The following is a 25,232-nucleotide window of genomic DNA, read 5'->3' as shown; positions in this document are numbered from 1 at the left end:
ATCACTAGCCCAATCGGAATCCGAATAGCCTATGAGTTCAAAGGTTGACCCCTTTGGATACCACAGCCCGAGAGTAGGAGTGAGAACAAGATATCTTAGAATCCGTTTGACCGCCACCAAGTGGCTCTCCTTAGGAGCAGATTGAAAACGAGCACACATCCCTACACTTAGCATGATATCTGGCCTAGAAGCACAGAGGTTGAAAGTATAGAGATGGTAAACCTAGAGGGGGTGAATAGGTTTCTACAAGTTTTAATTCTTTCTTTGCAATATTAGGCTTTACGGAATATAAAGATGAGCCTAATGCAAACTAGGTGAAGCAACCTATATGAGGATACAACTAACTCGAGCACGAAGGCTCTCACAGGCAGTTAAATCACAAGTAAGGAGTTCGGTTAGAGATAACCGATAGCACGCGAAGACGAGGATGTATTCCCGTGTTCCCTTGCTTTGCAACAAGGTACGTCACGTTTGGAGGGGTGGAGGTCCCACGAAGGATTCCCCACGCCACGAAGGCTCACCCTATTCTCCAGAGCCTATCCCACGAAGGAATAGCTCACTCACTTGTGGGGACTTTGAGGTAGCCTCCAAACCTTCACAATCTTGCCCGGAGCAAATCCACAACCCGGATGCTTCCGGACTCCTCTTGCCCACCTAGGGTTTCCAAGGAACCCTAGGAATCAAGCTTCTCGATGAATACAAGGGGGAATGAGATTTGGCTTGGTAGAACAGTAGATCGGGTCCTCCTCTAATGATTCCCCGGAGGGATTTGAGTTTGGGTGGAGGAGGAAGTAGATCTGAGGCTTTTGGTGTTTCTAGCAATGGAGTAAGAGAGAGAGAGAGCTCAAGAACAACTTGTAGTGTAGTGCCTAACTGTTCAGAGGTAGGAGAAGGCCTATTTATAGTGTTCTTCGAAAAATGGCCGTTGGTCAACTTGCCACATCAGCTTTTCTTCGAGGAATCCGGTTGACCCTGTTTGGCGCCGGCTGGCGGCGCCTGAGCCGGTCCGACTGTGGCGACCGGGCCGACCGGTTTCAACCGGAGCAGGGACCGGAACTTGACCGGACGAGCTTCTGAGCTTACTGGAATGTGCCCGGATGGTACAGGCGCAAAGTCCGGTTGGCGCCGGGGCAGCCGGTCTGTAGCCCGGTCCGACCGGGCCGGGAACCGGATGGGCCGGTCCAAACCGGGTTGGAGACCGGGCGGAGACCGGACCGCTCGCCCCCCTTTACTGGATCTTGCCCGGATGGCACCAGCGCTGGAGCCGGTCCAGACCGGGCTGGCCGGTGCCAGGGCCGGTCTGACCGGGCCAGTGACCGGCCAGGCTCAGAAAAATCCTGTTGATTTTTTCGTCGAAGTGGGGGGTCTCCATTTCCTTCTTCTTCCATTGATACACCTTTATACCTCTTTGGCTAATACCTGGGAATCATCCTGTAGCCATGTATTAGACCAAATACACTAGCACGGTGTCATTGTTACCAAAATAATGGATAAAGGTAAAATACCCTTACAATCTCCCCCTTTTTGGTATACGATGACAAACCGAGCTAGAGTCACATATAGATATTATGATAAGCTCTAAACCTTGATTCCATAAAAGATATTGAGACGGCTCCCCCATAATGTGTGCACTTGGAGAGTTTGCGTTTGAATGCAAAGTGCAACATTTGTGGAACATGAGAAGCTCCCCCAATATCTTTAGGAAACAATCATGGTATGAACAAGTATAGCAAGATATATAAGCATAGCATACATAATCATCCTAACATAGAGTAGCACACATAATAGTCGTCCATACAAGAATTATTCGAAGTAGCAAATGGTTCTTGGAATGATAAAGACAAATAAGCACAAGCCATATAAGAATCAAATAAAGCAACATCCATGGCTTGTGACAATCAAAGAACCCCGAGAATCCTAGACTCTACTCTCTTCTCCCCCTTTGGCATCGGAACACCAAAAAGGCGAAGAAAAAAAAAGGAGAGGTACTAGCGCACCCATCAGTAGAACTCATGCCCAGTGGAGTATGAGCCCTCGCCATCCTCATCCTCGTCACCGGTACCCTCTTCAGTATCACAAGCAGGAGGGGCACGTGCAGGCATAGGAGGAGGACCACCAAAACCGTACCATGTGGGATCAAAGTTCTGGAACATCTGATCAGAGATGGGAGGCATCTCCCAGTTAGGTGCATGAACAGGCTCCAACTCAGGGCCATGAGGAGGAACAGTGACATTCCTAGTAGCCATGAACTCATTCTGGCGCCTCCTCGTCTCTTGGTTCATAGCAAGGCTTTGATGTGCAACATCATTAGTATTCTTGCACATCTGCCACATGGAGGAGAAGAACCTAGAGACACCACGCTGTGGGCGACTAGTGTAGCTGGAGCTAGCAGGATCATGGCGTTCCTTGGACCGGCGCTCAGAAGGCATCATCTCAGGGACGTCCGGTCTATCGCCTTGGACAGGTACCTTGAAGGCTTCCATCTTGACCCTTTCACCTTGCGTATTGAAAGGTGCAGGCACAACCTTGTTGATGAGGAGCTGGATGTATTGAGCATAGTTCGGGGTCATCCTGTCGCGAACACATCTCCTCAGCTCAGAGTAGATGAGATCACAGCCATCAATGCGTCGCCGGTGCTCAGGGCTGCAGTAGTACATCAAGTTCAAGTGATATCCACGGCATTCACTTGTACCGCCGGACTTGCTGATGAGAGACTCTCTGAATAACTTGGCAAGCAGGAGGTAGGAGTAGAACATGCCAGATATGGTGGGAGGACGGGCTGTAGGCTCCTGAGGATAGCAGAAAGAAATTTCTCCTTTGTTGAACTTCTGCTGAGAGTAGAGCTTGAAACCTTGAGCACGACCTCCACCAAACCCCAGGGCTTCACAAAAGTCAAGATAGTTGCAAGTGTATTTCTCTTTGCCTGTCATCCAGGTCATGGTACGGGCTGGATCATCATGGAAAAACACTATGCAGTGGAATTGCCTTACCAAGAGTGGGCAATAGCATCCATCAGTAGGCGTCAGACATACAAGCTCATACAGCCCCATCCGCCTCAAAGTCTCAACCACAAACCGATATGTGGTGGCTTCATGCATTGCAATAACATCCTTGACAGCCTTGGGCATAACAATGCAACCATTCTTCATGTGTTCCGGGGCGGCATAGTACTCATCCCACATCATCTGCTGTGTCTGGGTCCAGAAAAATCTGTCTCCCCCGGTGTAAGTGGGTGCCTCAAAGCGATAGGGATTGGTTTCTCGAAGCCTTTTCCATGCACCAATATGTACATCGCCAACATTGAAGTCTGGCAATGTCTCATCATCTCCTTGTGCAGCTTGCTTATCTTTCCTCTTATGGGCAGTGGTCTTGGTGCGGCCTCCAGATGAGCTGCCACCAGTAGTCTGAGGGGCACGACCACTAGGACGTCGTGGTGGAGCCCCTGAGAGCCTCCCTCGCTTGGCAACAGTGCCACGGTCCTCACCACTCCAATCATCATCTGTGAATCAGAAAAATAGAGCGAGCATAGCAAAGGGGTAAGTGTACATGTCATCGGTAATAGGGAGACCAAAAAGCATAGCATATATCCAAGTGTTTTGATGAGATTATGCGAAGAACTGGGCAGGCCGGCGCACAGGCCGGTCCGACCGGACTGCAGACCGGACGAGCCGATCGACAATCCGGTTGAACGGGCCGCGCGCCGGACCGGCCGGTTGACCGGGCTGTGAACCGGGTGTTGACGATTTGTGATGTTTGCCCAGAAAATCAACCACAAAATCATGCAAAAACTCACAAACTTGAACATAGGCTATAGCTATAGAGTGAAGTATGTGCATTGTGTTAAGAGACACTCTAATGGCATGAGGACTTACAAACCCTAACCCTAACCCCTAAAATTTCCTCAAATCATCTCAAAGATGTGCAATGTGTGATGAGGACAAGAGAATAGGGAGAAAAAGAGAACAAATTATCCGAAGACATGTTCCTCCTTGATCAAGAGAACAAGAAGAACACCTAGGTATGGCTTGAAAGCCAAGAACTCCAAGATCTCCCAAAATAGCTTGAGGGGGACCAAAACCTTCGGTGGAGATGTTCCAAGGGACGCGATCTATGGTTTGGTGGAGTTTGGAAGGGTTCTTGTGGTGGGAAGGTGCTAGATCGTGGTGGAGGTGGAGAGGGCGGCGACCATGGAGGGTTGGAGATGGGGGATAATGAGGAAGAAGACCCCAAGGGGTATCCTCTCCTTCAACATAACCAGCCGCGCGGCCGGTTAAGCGCTTGTCGACAGCTCGCGCCGTAACTGGCCCGTGGCGCTGAGGCAGTCCAACCGGGCCAGAGAGACCGGCCTGGATATTTTTGCCCAGTTTTGTCTCGTTTTGCCTCGTTTTGCCCCTATTCGTTGTGTAAATGTGTATGAATGCTCAGATGATGACATGTACATATAGATAGATAGACGATGATGAGATGAGCATAGACATGGGGTTGGAAAATACAAAGTTCTCTAGGCATATACCCATTGGAGTGAAAATGCAAACAAGATACAAATAGCTACAATGGGCATGATTCGAAGTATATCAAGAACCATAAAAACATTTTGAAATAGTTTTTGCAATAAGATCATTTAGCCTTATATAGTCAAATCAAGTTGTAATAGAGGCTCAATGAGGGGCGGGGGATTACTCCCCCTATGTGAAAGCGCAAATGTCATGAGACCTCGAAGAGACATGCTTGGGTCCATATAATGACATTGGGTCTATTTATGTTGCACACATAGGTATGCATCATACCAAGACATGGTACGATGACTATCCCCATATGTGCTATGCCTCTAAGCTAGATAGCAAGATAAATGCAAGAATGTAGTGCAAGAAGTTAATCAATCCAAGTTTTTAGGATCAAGAATACCAAGTTCTCTTCTCAAGTTAACAAACCGGGCTTCATCCAAAGGCTTAGTGAAAATATCCGCCAATTGGTAGGTTGTTCCCACATGAGTGAGATCAATATCCTTATTGGCAACATGATCACGTAGGAAGTGATGGCGAATGTCAATATGTTTGGTGCGACAATGTTGAACCGGGTTATTGGCGATCTTAATTGCACTTTCATTGTCACAAAGAAGAGGCACCGTACCAAGAGACACACCATAGTCTTTCAAGGTTTGCTTCAACCATAACAATTGAGTGCAACAAGATGCCGCGGATATGTATTCGGCTTCGGCGGTGGATAAGGCGGTGGAGTTTTGTTTCTTGGATGACCAACTCACCAATGACCGGCCAAGGAATTGGCAAGCCCCGGAGGTAGACTTCCGGTCAACCTTATCACCGGCCCAATCGGAATCCGAATAGCCAATGAGTTCAAAGGTTGACCCCTTTGGATACCATAGCCCGAGAGTAGGAGTGAGAACAAGGTATCTTAGAATCCGTTTGACTTCCATTAAATGGCTCTCCTTAGGAGCGGATTGAAAACGAGCACACATCCCTACACTTAGCATGATATCCGGCCTAGAGGCACAAAGGTAGAGCAAGGATCCTATCATGGAGCGGTATACCTTTATGTCCACATCCTTCTCACCGTCACATGAGCCAAGTTGCCCCTTTACGGGCATGGGTGTCTTCATTGGGCTTGCATTGGTCATGTTGAATTTCTTGAGCATGTCCTTCACATACTTTTCTTGAGAGATGAAGGTGCCTTTTGCAAGTTGCCTCACTTGGAAGCCTAGGAAGAACTTCAACTCTCCCATCATGGACATCTCAAATTTCCTAGTCATCAATAGCTCAAAAGCTTTGTTATGATTGGGGTTAGTTCCACCAAAGATAATATCATCAACATATATTTGACATATAAATAGGCCACCCCCTTTAACCCGCTTGGTGAAAAGGGTGGAATCGACCGTACCCATGCAAAACCCATCATGTAGTAAGAAATCCCTAAGGAACTCATACCAAGCACGTGGAGCTTGCTTGAGACCGTAGAGTGCCTTATGGAGTAAATACACGTGGTTGGGTTGGCATGGGTCTTCGAAACCCGGGGGTTGAGCCACATATGCGGTTTCTTTTAGGGGACCATTCAAAAATGCACTTTTCACATCCATTTGATATAGTTTGAAATTGTGGAAAGATGCAAATGCAAGCAAAAGACGAATAGCTTCAAGACGGGCTACCGGCGCAAAGGTATCCTCAAAATCCATACCTTCTATTTGGGCAAACCCTTGCGCCACTAACCTTGCTTTGTTTCGTATGACAATGCCATTCTCATCTTGCTTGTTCTTGAATACCCATTTGGTCCCAATAACATTGATGCGATGATCCTTGGGTCTCTCAACTAGAGACCATACTACATTACGAGTGAAACACTCCAATTCTTCTTGCATGGCAATTACCCAATCCGGATCAACCAAGGCTTCATGTACCTTGAGTGGTTCAAAACTAGACACAAAAGCATGGTGTTGACAATAAGTGATAAGTAATGCATGGTGTCTATGAGTTACCACTCCTCTTGAGATGCTACCAAGGACTTGATCTACTTTCATGTCACTTGCCCTTGTAGCGGCCTTAATCTTCCGAATGGTTCCTTCATGATCAATGAATTCATTTCTTGCTAGTACTCGATCATGAGGGATCACTTGAGCTTGATCATGAGTTGATGATGTTTCTTGATCATCATCATGGTCTTGCTCCGTGGAATGAGGACTTTCTTCTTGTTCTTCGGAATGTGACTCATCTTGAGTAGAGGATGGTTCTTGAGTTGCACTTGATGGTTCGGCTTGAGTTGAGCTAGGCTCCACTTGAGCCGTGCTTGATACATCTACTCCATCATCTTGATCATCATTATGAACTTCCATGGGCCGGATGTGTCCAATGCCCATATGCTTGATGGCACTAGATGGATCATCATTATTACCTGCAACACATGGAACAACTTGCTCCACTTGGGAGCCATTATCCTCCAAGAACACCACGTCACAAGATACTTCAATAGTCCCAGTGGACCGATTGTAGTATCTATAGGCGTGAGAGTTCTCCGCATATCCAACAAATATACCCTCTATGGTTCTAGTTTCAAATTTACCGAGCTTTCCTTTGTTGTTCTTAACAAGACATTTGCATCCAAAGACACGAATCTACATGACATTAGGCTTGTTACCGGTGAGAAGCTCGTATGGAGTTTTGTTGTGGAGGGGACGGAGGAAGAGCCGGTTGGAGTAGTGGACAGCTGTAGAGATGGCTTCTCCCCGTTCTTGCCATCTCAATGATAGTCCGGTTCTTCCTTTCTACAACACCATTTTGTTGAGGGGTGTATGGCGCCGAAAACTCGTGCTTGATGCCCTCATCATCAACAAACTCTTGCATGGTGTAGTTCTTGAACTCGGTGCCATTGTCGGTCCTAATCGCCTTGATCTCGGATTCATACATACGTTGAGCTTTCTTGGCGAAGGTGATGAACTCTCTATGGGTCTCATCCTTAGACTTAAGGAGAAAGACCCAAGAGTATCTTGAGTAATCATCAACAATGACAAGTCCATACTTGCTCCCACCAAGAGTATCATAATGTGATGGCCCAAAGAGATCCAAATGAAGGAGCTCCAAAGGTCTAGATGTGGTGACGATACTCTTGATAGGATGTTTCTTCTTGAGTTGCTTTCCGGCTACACATGCACTGCAAACACGATCTTTCTCAAAAGAAATGCCGGTTAGTCCCACAATGTGCTCACCCTTTAGGATTTGTTTAAGATTTCTCATGTTAACATGACCAAGGCGGCGATGCCACAACCAGCCTTCGTCATGCTTGGCCGCCATTAGACATGTGGAGGGAGAGGAGCTCTCTTTCGAGAGGTCAACCACGTAAAGGTTGTTCTCCACATATCCAACAAGGACCAATTTGAGATTGTCACTCCTAAAGACTTTCACACAATATTTAGTAAAATATGAATTGTAACCGGCATCGGCAAGATGATATATAGAAAGTAAGTTATAGCCAAGGGATTCAACAAGCATGACCGTCTCAAGGCACAAGTCCTTAGAGATTGCCACCTTGCCATACCCAAGTACCTTTCCCTTTGAGTTGTCACCAAAGGTGATGCTTGACTTCTTGTTGATATCTTCAATGAATTGATCAAGCACACCTCTTCCTCCGGTCATATGATTGGTGCATCCACTATCAAACACCCATTTTGGACCACCGGAGGAATACCCCTACAAAATCAAGTAGAGGATTTAGGAACCCATCGATTAATGGGTCCCTTTGCAATGGCAACAATATCTTTTGATACCCAAATTGAGTACTCTCTATAAGCATAGCCATTACGAGGGCCGACATAGCTAGCATAAACATCACCATAATAATCAACAAATAAAGTATAGTGATTGTTTGGCCCCGTGCGGTCACCACTAGTGGCTTTGCCCTTTGAGGCTTTGCCATCATTAGTGACCTTCTTGTTCTTGTCTTGAGAGGGCTTCTCCTTCTTGTAGTTGTTCTTCTTGTAGGACTTGGGAGTATATCCAAGTCCAAACTTTTGATTGTTTGACCTTTGCTTACTCAACAGGTCATCCAATCCCATCTTGTTCTTGGCGGTGGTGAACTTTGCAAGTTCCTTTGTTAACCTAACATTTTCCTCAAGAATAGATGCTTGCTCACAAGAAGATTCATTAGGATGATAGTCGAGACCATATTTAGTCACCAAGGATTCAAGATATGCATTGGTCTCAACATGCAAAGAGAGTTCCTCTTGTAAACGAACATGTTCCTCAACAAGCTTAGCATGCTCACTAGTAAAAGAAGTGGAGGAGCTAGCATGCTTTTCAACAACAATGGGATCCTTCATTCATCCAAGAGCCTTTTTGTAGGTTTCTTGGAGTAGGTCATGGTTCTCTCCAAGTTTCTTGAGCTCATCCTTAACAAGCTTGTTAGCTCTTTCAAGGTGGTCAAGATCCCTAGTAAGAGAAGCATGAGCAACTTCAAGCTCCTTCTTTGAGTCATTGAGCTCTTGGGTCAATGATTGAGCCCTATCAATAGTTTCTAGGTCCTTAAATTTATCAAGTTCATAAGTTTCAATTTGTTGCTTAAGGCCTTGAGATATGCACCTTTCGGTTTTTAGCTCTTGTCTTAGGAGATTGAATCTCCGTTCTTTTTCATTCAAATGGTATTCTAATTCCTCAATGGGCTCATCTTTTTCTTTGAGAGAGTCCATCAAGAAATCAAACTTGACAAGAGCTTCACCACGAAGGGTGCATCTAACATTGTAGAGCTCCTTAAGCACAATTAATTCTTCTTGATTTTCATTCTCATCATCAAGAACACAAGATAGAGAAGGTGGGGGTTCCATTACCTTGGTTTCTCTTGCCATAAGACAAGAGCCAACGATTGTAGAGGAGGGAGAGTCATCGGAGGCATCATCTTGAGTTGTTCTTGCCATGAAGGAAGAACCAACATCATTCTCCGTGGAGTAATCCTTGGAGTAGTCATATGTGAAGAGTGACCCGGGCTTAGCAAAAGCCAGGCCAGCCACTCCGGCTTCTTCCTCCTCATCTTCCTCTTCTTCGTCGGACAAGTACTCGGCCCCAACAAAGGCTCTTCCCTTGTTCTTCTTGTATCGATCGTTGATAGGGTTTGGCTTCAATCTTGGCTTGACCCCTTTGATGAACTTTGGCTTGTCTATCCTTTTCTCATAAGGGCACTCATTTGCAAAGTGGCTATCTTCATCACAGTTGTAGCAAGTTCTCTTCTTCTTCTTGTCATTGAAGAGCATTGGAAGCTTTCCCTTGTACTTCTTGGCAAAGAAAGCAAAGTCGGTAGCAATGTCACTAGTTGAAGTCATCTCTTCATCTTCTTTAATTTCGTAGTCTTCTTCTCTTCCATGGTCACCTCTAGCTTTGAGAGCAAGGTTGTGTGACACTTCATGGTTGTGTGAGGCTTCATCAACACGGTTCATTGCCATGAGCCCTTTTCCCGCCTTGGCCATGTTTTCATTGGCGGCCACATAGGATACTAGATCATCGGAGTTCAAATCCGCACTCTTGGTCATGATTTGCAAGTTGAGTGCAAGGTTGGTGTCTTGTTGCTTGACGGCAATCATAGCAATGACCTTGGACTTTATGAATGCTTCATTCATCTCAAAGCCATCATTGTACTTCTCAACTCCAAGTCCCTTGACCCTTACTCTGAGAGCACCAAGTCTTGCATAGGCATCGGCCACGGATTCTCCTTCTCGAATCATGAACTGGTGGGCCTCTTGCTTTGCGGTCTCATAAAGAGCTGATTGGATCAAATCGGTTCCCTCTTGGAGTACTACAATTCGATCCCACAACTCTTTAGCGGACTCTATGTCGTTGACTTGATCAAGGAGCTTGCGGTTGATGCCACTTCTAATCTTGTCACGTGCGGAGGCATTGAGTTGACGGTTGTAGAATTCGGTGGAGGTCAACCGAACCGGATCATGTGGCTTCCGGTATCCATGAACAATGATCTCCCATAACTCCACACTGCAGCTACGAATATGAGATTCCATAGCAGATTTCCATAAAGGAAAGTGAGTTCCATCAAAATGGGGAACATTCCCACTATGGTTTATATGAGGCATGGGTGAAGTGTTTTTGGGATAGTCATGGTTAACTTCATGGAAACTCCCTAGAGAGGCCGAAGTCACACTAGGAGTCCCACTAGTCAAGTTCTTAAGCATGGTAGACATCTCTGCCATTTGGCTTTGTAGGTCATCCTCCTTTTTCTTCTTCTTGGCATCATATGCCAAGAATCTAGATTTCATCTCTTTAACCGAAAGGTTAGAGTCTTCATCTAGACCCTCGAATAGTTTATCCATCTCACTCTTAAGGCGGTGAAGCCCTTAATAAGAGTCCAGGCTCTGATACCAATTGAAAGTATAGAGATGGTAAACCTAGAGGGGGGGTGAATAGGTTTCTACAAGTTTTAATTCTTTCTTTGCAATATTAGGCTTTGCGGAATATAAAGATGAGCCTAATGCAAAATAGGTGAAGCAACCTATATGAGGATACAACTAACTTGAGCACGAAGGCTCTCACAGGCAGTTAAATCAGAAGTAAGGAGTTCGGTTAGAGATAACCGATAGCACGCGGAGACGAGGATGTATTCCCGTGTTCCCTTGCTTTGCAACAAGGTACGTCACGTTTGGAGGGGTGGAGGTCCCACGAAGGATTCCCCACGCCACGAAGGCTCACCCTATTCTCCGGAGCCTATCCCATGAAGGAATAGCTCACTCACTTGTGGTAGACTTTGAGGTAGCCTCCAAACCTTCACAATCTTGCCCGGAGCAAATCCACAGCCCGGATGCTTCCGGACTCCTCTTGCCCACCTAGGGTTTCCAAGGAACCCTAGGAAGCAAGCTTCTCGATGAATACAAGGGGGAATGAGATTTGGCTTGGTAGAACAGTAGATCGGGTCCTCCTCTAATGATTCCCCGGAGGGATTTGAGTTTGGGTGGAGGAGGAAGTAGATCTGAGGCTTTTGGTGTTTCTAGCAATGGAGTAAGAGAGAGAGAGAGCTCAAGAACAGCTTGTAGTGTAGTGCCTAACTGTTCAGAGGTAGGAGAAGGCCTATTTATAGTGTTATTCAAAAAATGGCCGTTGGTCAACTTGCCACATCAGCTTTTCTTCGAGGAATCCGGTTGACCGGGTTTGGCGCCGGGCTGGCCGGCGCACAGGCCGGTCCGACCGGGCTGGCGACCGGGCCGGCCGGTTTCAACCGGAGCAGGGACCGGAACTTGACCGGACGAGCTTCTGAGCTTACTGGAATGTGCCCGGATGGCACAGGCGCAAAGTCCGGTTGGCGCCGGGGCAGCCGGTCTGTAGCCCGGTCCGATCGGGCCGGGAACCGGATGGGCGGTCCAAACCGGGTTGGAGACCGGGCGGAGACCGGAGCGCTCGCCCCCCTTTACTAGATCCTGCCCGGATGACACCAGCGCTGGAGCCGGTCTAGACCGGGCTGGCCGGTGCCAGGGCCGGTCTGACCGGGCCAGTGACCGGCCAGGCTCAGGAAAATCCTGTTGATTTTTTCATCGAAGTGGGGGGGTCTCCATTTACTTCTTCTTCCATTGATACACCTTTATACCTCTTTGGCTAATACCTGGGAATCATCTTGTAGCCATGTATTAGACCAAATACACTAGCACGGTGTCATTGTTACCAAAATAATGGATAAGGGTAAAATACCCTTACAGAGGTAGAGCAAGGATCCAATCATGGAACAGTATACCTTTTGGTCCACATCCTTCTCACCATCACATGAGCCAAGATGCCCCTTTATGGGCATGGGTGTCATCATTGGACATGCTTTAGCCATGTCAAACTTCTTGAGCATGTCCCTTACATATTTTTCTTGAGAGATGAAGGTGCCTTTTGCAAGTTGCCTCACTTGGAAGCCTAAAAAGAACTTCAACTCCCCCATCATGGCCATCTCAAATTTCCTAGTCATAAATAGCTCAAAGGCTTTGTTATGATTAGGGTTAGTTCCGCCAAATATAATATCATCAACATATATTTGACATAGAAATAGGTCACCCCCTTTAACCCGCTTGGTGAAAAGGGTGGAATCGACCGTACCCATGCTAAACCCATCCTTGAGTAAGAAATCCCTAAGGTACTCATACCAAGCACGTGGAGCTTGCTTGAGACCGCAGAGTGCCTGATGGAGTAGATACACATGGTTGGGACGGCATGGGTCTTCGAAATCCGGGGGTTGAGCCACATATGCAGTTTCTTTTTGGGGACCATTCACAAATGCACTTTTCACATCCATTTGATATAGCTTGAAATTGTGAAAAGATGCAAATGCAAGCAAAAGACGAATAGCTTCAAGACGGGCAACTGGCGCAAAGGTGTCCTCATAATCCATACCTTCTATTTGGGCAAACCCTTGCGCCACTAACCTTGCTTTATTTCTTATGACGATGCCATTCTCATCTTGCTTGTTCTTGAACACCCATTTGGTCCCAATGACAATGATGTGATGATCTTTGGGTCTCTCAACTAGATACCATACTTCATTGCGGGTGAAACATTCCAATTCTTCTTGCATGGCAATTACCCAATCCGGATCAACCAAGGCTTCATGTACCTTGAGTGGCTCAAAACTAGACACAAAAGCATGATGTTGACAATAAGTGATAAGTAATGCATGGTGTCTAAGAGTTACCACTCCTCTTGAGATGCTACCAAGGACTTGATCTACTTTTATGTCACTTGCCCTTGAAGCAGCCTTGATCTTCCGAATGGTTCCTTCATGATCAATAAATTCATCTCTTGCTAGTACTTGATCATGAGGGATAACTTGAGCTCGACCATGGGTTGAGGATGATTCTTGAGCAATATCATGGTCTTTCCCAATGGGTTGAGGGCTTTCTTCTTGTTCTTCGGAATGCGACTCATCTTGAGTAGTGGTTGGATCTTGGGCTGCATTTGATGGTTCAGCTTGAGTTGAGCAAGGCTCCACTTGAGCTGAGCTTGAGGCTTCTATCCCATCATCTTGATCATTAGTGTGGACCTCCGTGGGCCGGATGTGTCCAATGCCCATAAGCTTGATGGCATTAGAAGGATCATCATCACCTGCAGCACATGGAACAACTTGCTCCACTTGGGAGCCATTATCCTCCTAGAACACCATGTCACAAGATACTTCAATAGCCCCAGTGGAATTGTTGTAGTATCTATAGGCGTGGGAGTTCTCCGCATATCCAACAAATGCACCCTCTATAGTTCTAGCTTCAAATTTACCGAGATCCCCTCTATTGTACTTAACAAGACATTTGCATCCAAAGACACGAATGTACATGACATTGGGCTTGTTACATGTTAGAAGCTCGTATGGAGTTTTATTATGCAGAGGACGGAGAAAGAGCCGGTTGGAGTAGTGAACAGCTGTAGAGATGGATTCTCCCCAAAAGTTATGGGGTGACTTGAATTCACTCAACATGGTTCTTTCCATCTCAATAATAGTCCGGTTCTTCCTTTTAACAATATCATTTTGCTGAGGGGTGTATGGAGCTGAAAACTCATGCTTGATGCCCTCATCATCAACAAAATCTTGCATAGTGTAGTTCTTGAACTCGGTGCCATTGTCAGTCCTTATCGCCTTGATCTTAGATTCATACATTCTTTGAGCCTTCTTGGCGAAGATGATGAACTCTCTATAGGTCTCATCCTTAGATTTAAGGAGAAAGACCCAAGAGTATCTTGTGTAATCATCAACAATGACCAGTCCATATTTGCTCCCACCAAGAGTATCATAATGTGATGGCCCAAAGAGATCCAAGTGAAGGAGCTCCAAAGGCCTAGAAGTGGTGATGATACTCTTGATAGGACGTCTCTTCTTGAGTTGCTTTCCATCTACACATGCACTGCACAGACGATCTTTCTCAAAGGAAATGTCGGTTAGTCCAACAATGTGCTCACCCTTGAGGAGCTATTTAAGATTTCTCATATTGACATGACCAAGGCGGCGATGCCACAGCCATCCTTCGTCATGTTTGGCCATTAAACATGTGGGAATTGATGGTATCTCTTTCGAGAGGTCAACCACGTAAAGGTTGTTCTCCACATATCCAACAAGGACCAATTTGAGATTATCACTCCTAAAGACTTTCACACAATAATTAGTAAAATATGAATTATAGCCGATATGTGCAGGGTGATATATAGAAGGAAAATTATAGCCAAAGTATTCAACAAGCATGACCGTCTCAAGGCACAAGTCCTTAGAGATTGCCACCTTGCCATACCCAAGTACCTTTTCCTTTGACTTGTCACCAAAGGTGATGCTTGACTTTTTGTTAACATCTTCTATGAATTGGTCAAGCACACCTCTTCCTCCGGTCATATGATTGGTGCATCCACTATCATACACCCATTTTGGGCCACCGGAGGAATACCCCTACAAAATTAAGTAGAGGTTTTAGGAACCCATCGATTAATGGGTTCCTTTGTAATGGCAACAAGATCTTTTGGTACCCAAATTGAGTACCCTTGATAAGCATAGCCATTACGAGGTCCAATATATTTAGCATAAACATCACCATAATAATCAACAAATAAGGCATATTGATTGTTAGGTCCCGTGCGGTCACCACTAGTGACTTTTCCCTTTGAGGCTTTTCCATCATTGGTGACCTTCTTGTTCTTCTCTTGAGCGGGTTTCTCCTTCTTGTAGTTATTCTTCTGGTAGGGCTTGGGAGCATACCCAAGTCCATACTTTTGATTGTTTGACCTTTGCTTACTCAAAATGTCATCCAATCGCATCTTATTCTTGGCGGTGGTGAACTTGGCTAGTTCCTTTGTCAACATAGCATTTTCCTTAAGAATAGTTGCTTGCTCACAAGACGATTCATTAGGATAATAGTTGAGACCATATCTGGTTACCAAAAATTCAAGATATACATTGGTCTCAACATATAGAGAAAGCTCTTCTTTCAAACGAACATGTTCCTCAACAAGTTTAGCATGCTCACAAGTAAATGAAGTAGAGGAACTTGCAATTTTTTCAGCAACAATGGGATCATTCAATGATCCAAGAGCCTTCTTATAGGCACCTTGGAGTAGGTTATGGTTCTCTCCAAGTTTCTTGAGTTCATCCTTAAAAAGCTTGTTAGTCTTTTCAAGGTGGTCAAGATCCTTAGTGAGAGAAGCATGAGCAACTTCAAGCTCCTTCTTTGAAGCATCTAGCTCTTGGTCCATTAATTGAGCCCTTTCAATAGTTTCTTGGTCCTTAACTTTATCTAGTTCAAAAGTTTCAACTAGTTGCTTAAGGCCTTGAGATATGCACCTTTCATTTTTAAACTCTTGTCTTAGGAGATTGAATCTTTGTTTCTCATCATTCAAATGATATTCTAATTCCTCAATGGACTCGTCCCTTTCTTTGAGGGAGTCTATCAAGTAATCGAACTTGACAAGAGCATCACCACGAAGATTGCATCTAACTTTGTAAAGCTCCTTAAGAATAGCAACTTCATCTTGATTATCAGTTTCATTATCAAGAATACTAGATAAAGAAGGTGGAGATTCCATTACCTTTGCTTCCCTTGCCATTAGACAAGAGCCGACGATCGTAGAGGGTGAAATGTCATCGGAGTCATCATCATGTGTTGTTCTTACTATAAAGGAAGAACCAATATCATTTGGCGTTGAAGACTCCGTTGAATAATCCTTGGAGTAATCATATGTGAAGAGTGACCCGGGTTCGGAGTAAGCCAAACCAGCCACTCCAACCTCATTCTCCTCATCTTCTCCCTCTTCATTGGAAATGTACTCAGCCCCAACAAAAGCTCTTCCCTTGTTCTTCTTGTATCGTTCATTGATTCGATTTGGCTTGAATCTCGGCTTGAAACCTTTGACAAACTTTGGCTTGTCAAATCTTTTCTCATAAGGGCACTCATTTGCAAAGTGACTATCTTCACCGCAGTTGTAGCATGTTCTCTTCTTCTCTTTGGAGGAGATTTGGAACTTCTTCACATACTTCTTGACAAAGAAAGCAACATCCGTTTGCATGTCACTAGTTGATGTCATCTCATCCTCTTCGATCTCATAGGCTTCTTCTCTTTCTTGGTCAGCTATAGCCTTCAAAGCAAGGTTGTGTGAGGATCCCGCTACACGGTTCATTGCCATGAGCTTTTCTCCTGCCTTGGCCATGTTGTCATTGGCTGCCACATAGGAGACTAGATCATCTGCGTTCAGATCTGCTTGCTTGGTGAGGATTTGCAAGTTGAGTGCAAGGTTGATGTCCTTTTGTTTAACTGCAATCATGGCAATGACCTTGGACTTTATGAATTCTTCATTCATTTCGAAGCCATCATTGTATTTTTCACATCCAAGGCCCTTGACCTTTACTCGAAGAGCACCAAGCCTTCCATAAGCATCGACCAAGGATTGTCCTTCTATAATCATAAACAAGGTTGCCTCCGTCTTTGCTGACTCATAGAGAGCCTTCTGGATCAGATTGGTTCCCTCTTGTAGTACTACAATCCGATCCCAAAGCTCTTTTCCAGATTCTATATCATTGACTTGATCGAGGAGCTTGCGATTGATGCCACTTCTAATCTTGTCACATGCAGAGGAATTGAGTTGGCGGTTGTAGAACTCGGTGGAGGTTAGCCTAATGGGATCTTGTGGCTTCCGTTATCCATCCATGATGATCTCCCACATCTCCACACTGCAGCTGCGAATATGAGACTCCATAGAAGATTTCCAAAAAGAAAAGTGAGTTCCATCAAAATGGGGAACATTCCCACTATGGTTTATATGAGGCATGGGTGAAGTGTTTTTGGGATAGTCATGATTGACTTCATGGAAAGTTTCCGGAGGAGCCGAAGCTCCACTAGAAGCCCACTAGTCAGGTTTTTAAGCGTGTCACTCATTTGTGCCATTTGGCTTTGGACTTCATCCTCCTTCTTCCTTTTCTCAGCCTCATATGCTAAGAATCTGGGTTTCATCTCCTTAACCGAAAGGTTAGAATCTTCATCCAGTCCCTCGAATAGTTTATCCATCTCACTCTTAAGGCTGTAAGGCCCTTAAAAAGAGTCCATGCTCTGATACCAATTGAAAGTTCAGATATGGTAAACCTAGAGGGGGGCGGGGTGAATAGGTTTCTACAAATTTTAATTCTTTCTTTGCAATGTTAGGCTTTGCAGAATATAAAGGTGAGCCTAATGCAAAATAGGTGAGGCACCCTATATGATGATATAAGTAACTCGAGCACGAAGGATCTCACAGGCAGATATATCACAAGTAAGAGTTCGGTTAGAAATAACCGATAGCACGCGGAGACGAAGGTTTATTCCCGTGTTCCCTTCCTTTGCAAGAAGGTACGTCACGTTTGGAGAGGTGGGGTCCAACGAAGGATTCCCCAACACCACGAAGGCTCACCTTCTTCTCCTGAGCCTATCCCACGAAGGAATAGCTCTTCTCACTTGTGGTAGACTTTGAGGCAGCCTCCAAACCTTCACAATCTTGTAAGGAGCAAATCCACAGCCCGGATGCTTCCGGACTTCTTTTGCCCACCTAGGGTTTCCAAGGAACCCTAGAGAGCAGGTATCTCGATGAATACAAGGGGGAACAAGATTTGGCTCTGTGGAACTATAGATCAAGGCCTCCTCTATCTTTTCCCCGGAGGGATTCGAGTTTGGGTGGAGGAGGAGGGAGATCTGAGGCTTTTGATGTTTCTATCAATGGAGTATGAGAGAGAGAGAGCTCAAGAGCAATTTTTAATGTAATGCCTAAGTGTTCTGAGCTAGGTGATGGGGTATTTATATGGTCCCTCGAAATCCAGCCGTTGTGACTTGTCCATCTCAGCAAATGGTCGAGGAAGCCGGTCAGCCGGGCGTGAGGCCGGGCCATCTGGCGCAGGGGCCGGTCCAACCGGGCCGTATGCCGGACCATCCGGCCGGAGCCGGATCATGCGCCGTGCCGAGACCGGGGTGGATTCTTGGCTTACAGTACATGGCTCCGAAAGTCACCGGAGCAGGAGCCCGCATGTGCCGGGGAGGCCGGTCCACAGGCCGGCGTGGCCGGGCGTGAGGCCGGACCATCCGGTCCAAACCGGACCGTGCATCGGGCCAGCACCGGGCGTAGGTGGAGGCGTTACTGGATACCGCTCGGGTGGCACCGGTCCAGGGGCCGGTCGGCGCCGGGCCAGCCGGTGCCACAACCGGTCCAACCGGACCAGAGACCGGCCAGAGGCAGAATAGCCTTTCTTCATTTTTGTCGAAGTGGGGGGGGGGGTCTCCCTTTACCTTCTTGTTCCATTGATATTATGCCTATTTGGCTAATATCTGGGAATAATGTTATAGACTTGTATTAGTCCGATTACTCTAGCAACGGTGTCATTGTTACCAAAATAATGGATAAGGGTAAAATGTCCTTACAATATCCAATATACAAGTTACACTCTAGTCCCTCAACTTCACTGTTATACAACCTAACACCTACCAAAATTTTCATAGACAAAGGAAGGTGAACGTCGATGCAGAGTCAGTGGGCACGACATCTGGCGCCTCATATTCGTGAAGCTAACATGCTCCACGTTGCCGAGGAAGCAATATTCAACCATAGCCCAGAATCTTGGCGAAAGGGGGCACTCGAGGAAGATGTGGTTGGTCTTCTCGATGGAACCTTGGCAGACGTGGCATAATGTCTCCGCGAAGGTGAGGATGTTTTTCTTCCGCAGAGCACACCTGAATTGGACGTGGGCGTTGGACAGAAGCCATGCGAAGAACCACACCTTCGATGGCGCGAAGTTCTTCCAGACGAAGTCATGGTAGGGTGCATCCATGCCACCCGAGGTTCGTAGCTTGTACATGGAGGACGCATCCAGGGTGTCGGTCTTCTTACGATAGCACACGTGTGTCTGGGGCCTCCGTCAGTGCGACATCACCCACCAGTGCGAGGAGCTCCAGCAGCAGGCGCGCACCTTGCAGAAGTGAGCCGAGGAGCGTCGGACCCCAGCGGAGAGAACAACAATGATCGTGGCATCCTGATCCAGGGCATGCGAGAGGAGAATTGGCCAGCGGCTCATGATTACGCTGCCCCCGAGCAACATGTCTAGCCAGAAGGAGGTGTGGCGCCCGTCGCCAACCTGGGCAATGGAGACACCACAAGTACATCTGCACCAGGGCGTTGAGGTGCTTCTAGTGCAAACCGGGGGTGGCGTAGACGGTGCCCATTTTCTAGGCCAACCGTGGCCACGGGGCGTCCATGCTGAAGTGGAGGCGATGCCCAAGCTTCAGCTGCATACACTCATTCTTCACATCGAGGTTCTTGATGTCTAAGAGCAAGTTTAATAGTATAGCCAGCTGCTGGCTATAAGCCATATGCCATGTTATTTGTAGCTAAAATAGAGCCAACATGTATAATAGTGAGCTATAATCATGTACTACTTTATCAATGGATGGCCCACATTTCACTCTCACAAAGTGACTAGGAGCACGTGCTAGAGCTGACTCTTGCATAAAAGCCCACTCCTCTTCTCTCTCATCCTCTCTCTCCTCCAACTAAGCATGAATATATTATTTTAATCCTTATAGCCAGCTGACTAGGACTTATTATACTTGCTCTAAGCCTCGTGCTTGGGTGGCACATTACACACAGACATGGTTTATAGAACCTGTGCATATCCTAGATTATCAATTTGACCAATATTATATAAGTTATACAACATAAATATTATATCATTATAAAAAATAGGATATCTAAACTTTCCATATAGACATATACAGTATATATATCCTGTATTATATTGATCAAATTTGACTGAGTAAGCACTGAAGCCCAATGACATCACATCTGACGCTCACGCACCACGTGCCTTTCTTCCTCCCAGTCTCTCTCTCATCACCGCTCTCCTCTCTTTCTCTTTAAAAAATTCCAGCTCCATCCAACAAACAACCACCTCAAGCTTCCCCTTGGCCTCTACTTTCCCCAAAGGATTTCTTTCGCCACAGATATTCCCAAAGCATCTCCGTTGCTCTCCTCCTCGGATTCCTCTTCCTCTGCCCCTCCTACTCTACTCCTACCCTTATTATTCTTCTCCCTCCTAACTTGTTTCCCTTCTACTCCTTTTCCCTGGTGCTTGCCCGATCTTCCTACCAGACCCAAGAAACGCAGGAGGCAGGCCTGTCCGGGGCCGGCATGTGCGTGGACGACGCAGAGAGGCTCGATTTTGGAGACGCCGGAGTGGAGAAGCCTGCCGAGATCACCTTGCCTCATGTGAGTGCCTGCCTCTGTCTCTGCAGCAAGATCCGATTTTGGGAGGGTACTTTTTTGCTAGCAGCCTAGATGAATCTCACCGTATTCGGGAAATTTGATGATTTCTGTTGGTTCATCTGAGTTCGTCATGGTACGAAGGATTAATTGAGCTCGAAGTAACCATGTTGTGTTTGCCTTGTGGACACGTCTGGTGCTTCCGTTTCATAGAATTTGGGAGGATTTTTGTTGTTGTTTTAAGGGAGAGAATGCTCTCTGAATCATTTGATAGGACGGATTTAAGTTCCTGCATTGTAACTGGTAGTGTTCGGTATGAGATTTCTGGTGAGGCATGACAGATCGATATTTGTCTATGCATTGTATCTCTTCTTAGCTAGTAGTACTCTGGAACTGTACTGGGTGTAGCCGCTGTGTCCAATCATTTGCTTGTGATTGTGATGAAATTTACTGCCACAGGGTGTCAGGGAGGTACCAGTTCTAGACTATTGTACGTAGCAAACAGGAATAATTATTACTCCTACTACTTGTACGATTTGCAAGTTTTTTCCCCCAAGGTTGAATTGAAAGAAAACATGGTCCTAATGCTATGCTAAGTGAACGTCACTTTATTCTTGCTATGATACATGTTGATTGCTTGCTTTGAAGCGCCTGGCATTATATCAGTGATCGATCTGACTGTAGCTTCAATATTCCTGTTTTGATGGGTTGCCATCATTAGTTTGTGCAATTGTAGTGCTGAACCATGTAATTTGATTACATTTACCCATTTATATACGACTCTATTTGTTTAATCAGCAGACGGCTATAGGTGATTTTTATTGTCGCATCAAACTATATCAAATGGTCATTATCTAGTTTGGTTATCCCGTGTTAACTTTTCTTGTGTCATTCATGTACTAGAAATAGTTAGGCATCTATTGATCTTACTAAGTTGTACATTAGTTAGTTAAATTAGGTGCTTAAATAATTCTCTGCAAAAAAAGATTATGTACTAGTTAATGCAACCTGTTTATATTTCCAAGTTGCTATTCCAAGAGTAGGAGCACTAAACTAGACATGGTAGTCATCAAAGCTAATAATAATAGGACTGTCTGCAGAAATTGGCTAATACCAGTTATGAACATATGATCAAGTTACCTGGTCATCACATGCAGTCTGAATAATTTTTTGTTATCGTAATAGGTTCATAAGAAATTTAGTATGCACAGCGGTGCTTCATCTTTGAATGGAATTCTTTCCTGTTTTCCCCACCGTCATTGTACTAATCCATTTTTCAACATACAGATGGAGAGTGTTTGTGAGAACACCACAACTGCTGATTTCAAGCAGAGCAATTTTGCCAATTTCCTTCCAAATGTTCGATCAGGGGGTTGGTCAGATATTGGAAGTCGTCAGTACATGGAAGATACACATGTGTGTATTGCTGACCTAGCTAAAAGTGTTGGTTATCCAACAGTGGATACAGAAGTTGTTTCCTTTTATGGGGTAGGTACTTGCTCTCTCTTTTTTAGTTTTGCTCATTTTGACAGAAATTAATTCTATCCATTTTACTAGTGTATAACCGACAATAATTGAGAGACCTGTCCAAAAATGGAAGAAGAGAATTATGTCAGATTATATCTGTGTTGCATGGTACACTCAGTAGTAAAGAATATGAGTTGTATTTTGTGCACCAGCAAACTTGTATAGAGTATGTACAGACAGATCATATGTATCCTCAAGATCTAAACCTAGTCAGTCCTATCCTTGATCCTTGACTACTAACTGTGGTCTACATTCAGCATCCTGCAACTATCCAATAAAGTTATCTTCATAGAATCATAGTTCATTTACAGAATGCAGTGTGTGTTGCGGAGCTCAGAATGTAACTGTAGTACTTATAGAGTTCCGTTTTTTTATTATGTGGTCATCATTTTAATTGTTCTCCTTTTGTGAATCAAAATATATTATTTTAGTGTAAGTTAAGTTTTGACAGTTCCAATTTCTAGGTCTTTGATGGGCACGGTGGAAAAGATGCTGCTCATTTTGTTCGTGATAACTTACCAAGGGTCATTGTTGAAGATGCTGATTTTCCTCTTGAGCTTGAGAAAGTAGTGAGCAGATCCTTTGTGCAGATAGATAATCAGTTTGCTGATAAATGCTCTCACCACAGAGCTCTGTCATCCGGCACAACAGCACTTACAGCAATGATTTTTGGAAGGTAGTTTTGTGGCACATATAACTATGGTTCTCCCTTTTTAATTGCATCTTTGATTGAGTTGGTCATTAATACCATAAGATATGCCTGTAATACATTTGGTTTCCATACAAAGTCTCATTGTTCAGCATCTTTTAAATGGATTGATTCATAAGGTACATTTTTCTATGGACATAGAATGAAAATGCATGGTGAACTGGTACCATGATATTTATATTGTTTCTGTGCTGTGTAGATCACCTCGCATGTTCAGCAAATATGTTATACTAGAGGATTCTGAATATTTTGAATCTGCGTCCCAAGCATATGATTTATATTTACACATCTTTGTCTATTCCAGAAGATATTTCTAAAAGCATAATATTGCTGACGTTTGTCCAACTTAAGGTCATCTTATTTTTTGCTGTTTTCTTTTACCTGTAAACTGCACTACCAATTGGCATTTCAAGTGACCAATACTAACCATTATTATGTCTAGTGCAGGTCCCTTCTGGTCGCCAATGCCGGTGATTGCAGAGCAGTTCTTTCCCGGTGTGGTATTGCAATGGAGATGTCGACGGATCACAGGCCTTGCAGCCTGAGTGAAAAACTGCGGGTAGAGTCACTCGGTGCCTATGTGGATGATGGTTACCTGAATGGTCTGTTAGGAGTCACTAGAGCCCTTGGTGACTGGCATCTTGAGGGAATGAAAGAAGCAGATAGGCCTGGAGCAGGCCCCCTGAGTGCTGAACCAGAGGTCAAGATGACCACACTGACAAAGGACGACGAGTTCTTGATCATCGGCAGCGATGGGATCTGGGATGTCTACTCAAACCAAAATGCCGTGGATTTTGCACGGAGGCGTCTCCAAGAGCACAACGACGTGAAGCTGTGCTGCAAGGAAATCGTCGAGGAGGCAATAAGGCGGGGAGCCACAGACAACCTAACTGCAGTGTTGGTTTCTTTTCACCTGGTGGTGCCGCCTCAGATCAGAGTAAATCGGCCTGGTAGGGTGGCAAGGAGCATATCTGCTGATGGGCTCAATAGCCTCAGGGTACTCCTGGGAAGCCAATAACATATCATTCTGTGATCGGAGTACTATGCCGTGTTGTTGAGCTCTAATTGTATGTAGTCATGTTGGCACCTCATTGTTCTTAGTTGTTAACCATTGCTGAGACAGTGGTTACAATTCTTGTTGGTAATTAAACCAACAAACATGAGCTCACACTTGTGAGCAATTCTTAGTGGCTGGAACCCAGGCTCACTTCGTCACATATTTCCCTATTTGCTCCGTAAATACAATTGTTGGAGAGTGTCACTGCAGCTTTATTGTTTTAAATTGTGGCGAGTTCACTGTCTCCTGTGTCTCATGAATTTTCAGTTGACAGGTCATAAAGTACACACAAGCACAGAGCTGAACACAGACGAGCAAAGTATTACCTGATAAGTGATAAGGGTATGAAAAGCGCAAGAACAATGCCCAACTGCATAGATCGCTGGCCCTTCCCGTTAAACTATTCCAACTTTTTTGCATTCCATTTAACTACCCAATTCAACCAGTTTCCGGACACCTTTTTGGAGGAATGCACGATCAAACATACGCAGTCCTGTGCGTTTCTTGGGAGACACGCAGGCAAATTTCCAGGAACAGATGTCCACTATAACTTGAGAAGCACTTGACATAAATTAATCCCATCCTCCCATGGCATTATGCACCTAATCCAGGGTCCAATGTCCTAAACATGGTTCCATAGTTGGGGCAGACACACTTGTCTAAAGTGGTGGCAGAGATGGCATAAACAACGGCCAACATTCCTGCATTGGTACTTCAGGTAGACCTTCATTGCAGACATGAGTACGCCAATCACTGGCTGGGCCCAGGGTGGTGTCCTTGACCGAAGTTCTGTGTCTGGGTATATATGGTCTCAGGTCAAATGGTTCTTCAGGCATCAGAGTCCACAGCTTCTCCTCACTGAGTCACAGTTCCATTCCAGCTGAGCTGAGTTGAAGACTTGAAGCTATATTGTCTGAAGTCTGTAGTCAAGTCATTCAAGATCCTTACACAGATACCAGATGGTGAAGGTCTGCTTGCCGCTGGCTGCAGCTGCCTTGGTTCTGCTCCTGATGGTGGCAACAGCCCAGGGTATCAGGTTGGATGCAGGGAGCCAGGCAGCACTCAGCAACAAGGTGCTCAATGTAAGTGATTTCTACACTCATCTCTGATGTTGCTTTTGTTTGGATCGGTTTACTAACTCATGCCGCACTCTTCGATCGGTTACAGAAATCTGTGGACAAAGGGGTGGTGATCAAGCCTGATGGTGAGGCATCATCGGATGAATTGG

At 45.3% G+C, this 25,232-nt stretch overlaps 1 protein-coding gene across 1 annotated transcript; it reads left to right on the top strand.

Annotated features, from left to right (window-relative positions):
* Positions 1–20,366: 20,366 nt before the first annotated feature.
* LOC127317976 (probable protein phosphatase 2C 54) lies at positions 20,367–24,248 on the top strand. The gene is made up of 4 exons (XM_051348586.2): positions 20,367–20,717; positions 21,999–22,199; positions 22,703–22,914; positions 23,395–24,248. Exons 1-4 carry the CDS (start codon positions 20,640–20,642, stop codon positions 23,963–23,965), a joined length of 1,062 nt encoding a protein of 353 aa, XP_051204546.1. The 5' UTR covers positions 20,367–20,639; the 3' UTR covers positions 23,966–24,248.
* Positions 24,249–25,232: the final 984 nt, after the last annotated feature.

The sequence above is a fragment of the Lolium perenne genome, chromosome 7 (assembly GCF_019359855.2).
Source record: "Lolium perenne isolate Kyuss_39 chromosome 7, Kyuss_2.0, whole genome shotgun sequence".
NCBI lineage: Eukaryota > Viridiplantae > Streptophyta > Magnoliopsida > Poales > Poaceae > Lolium > Lolium perenne.
This window is presented reverse-complemented; position numbering and strand designations above follow the sequence as displayed.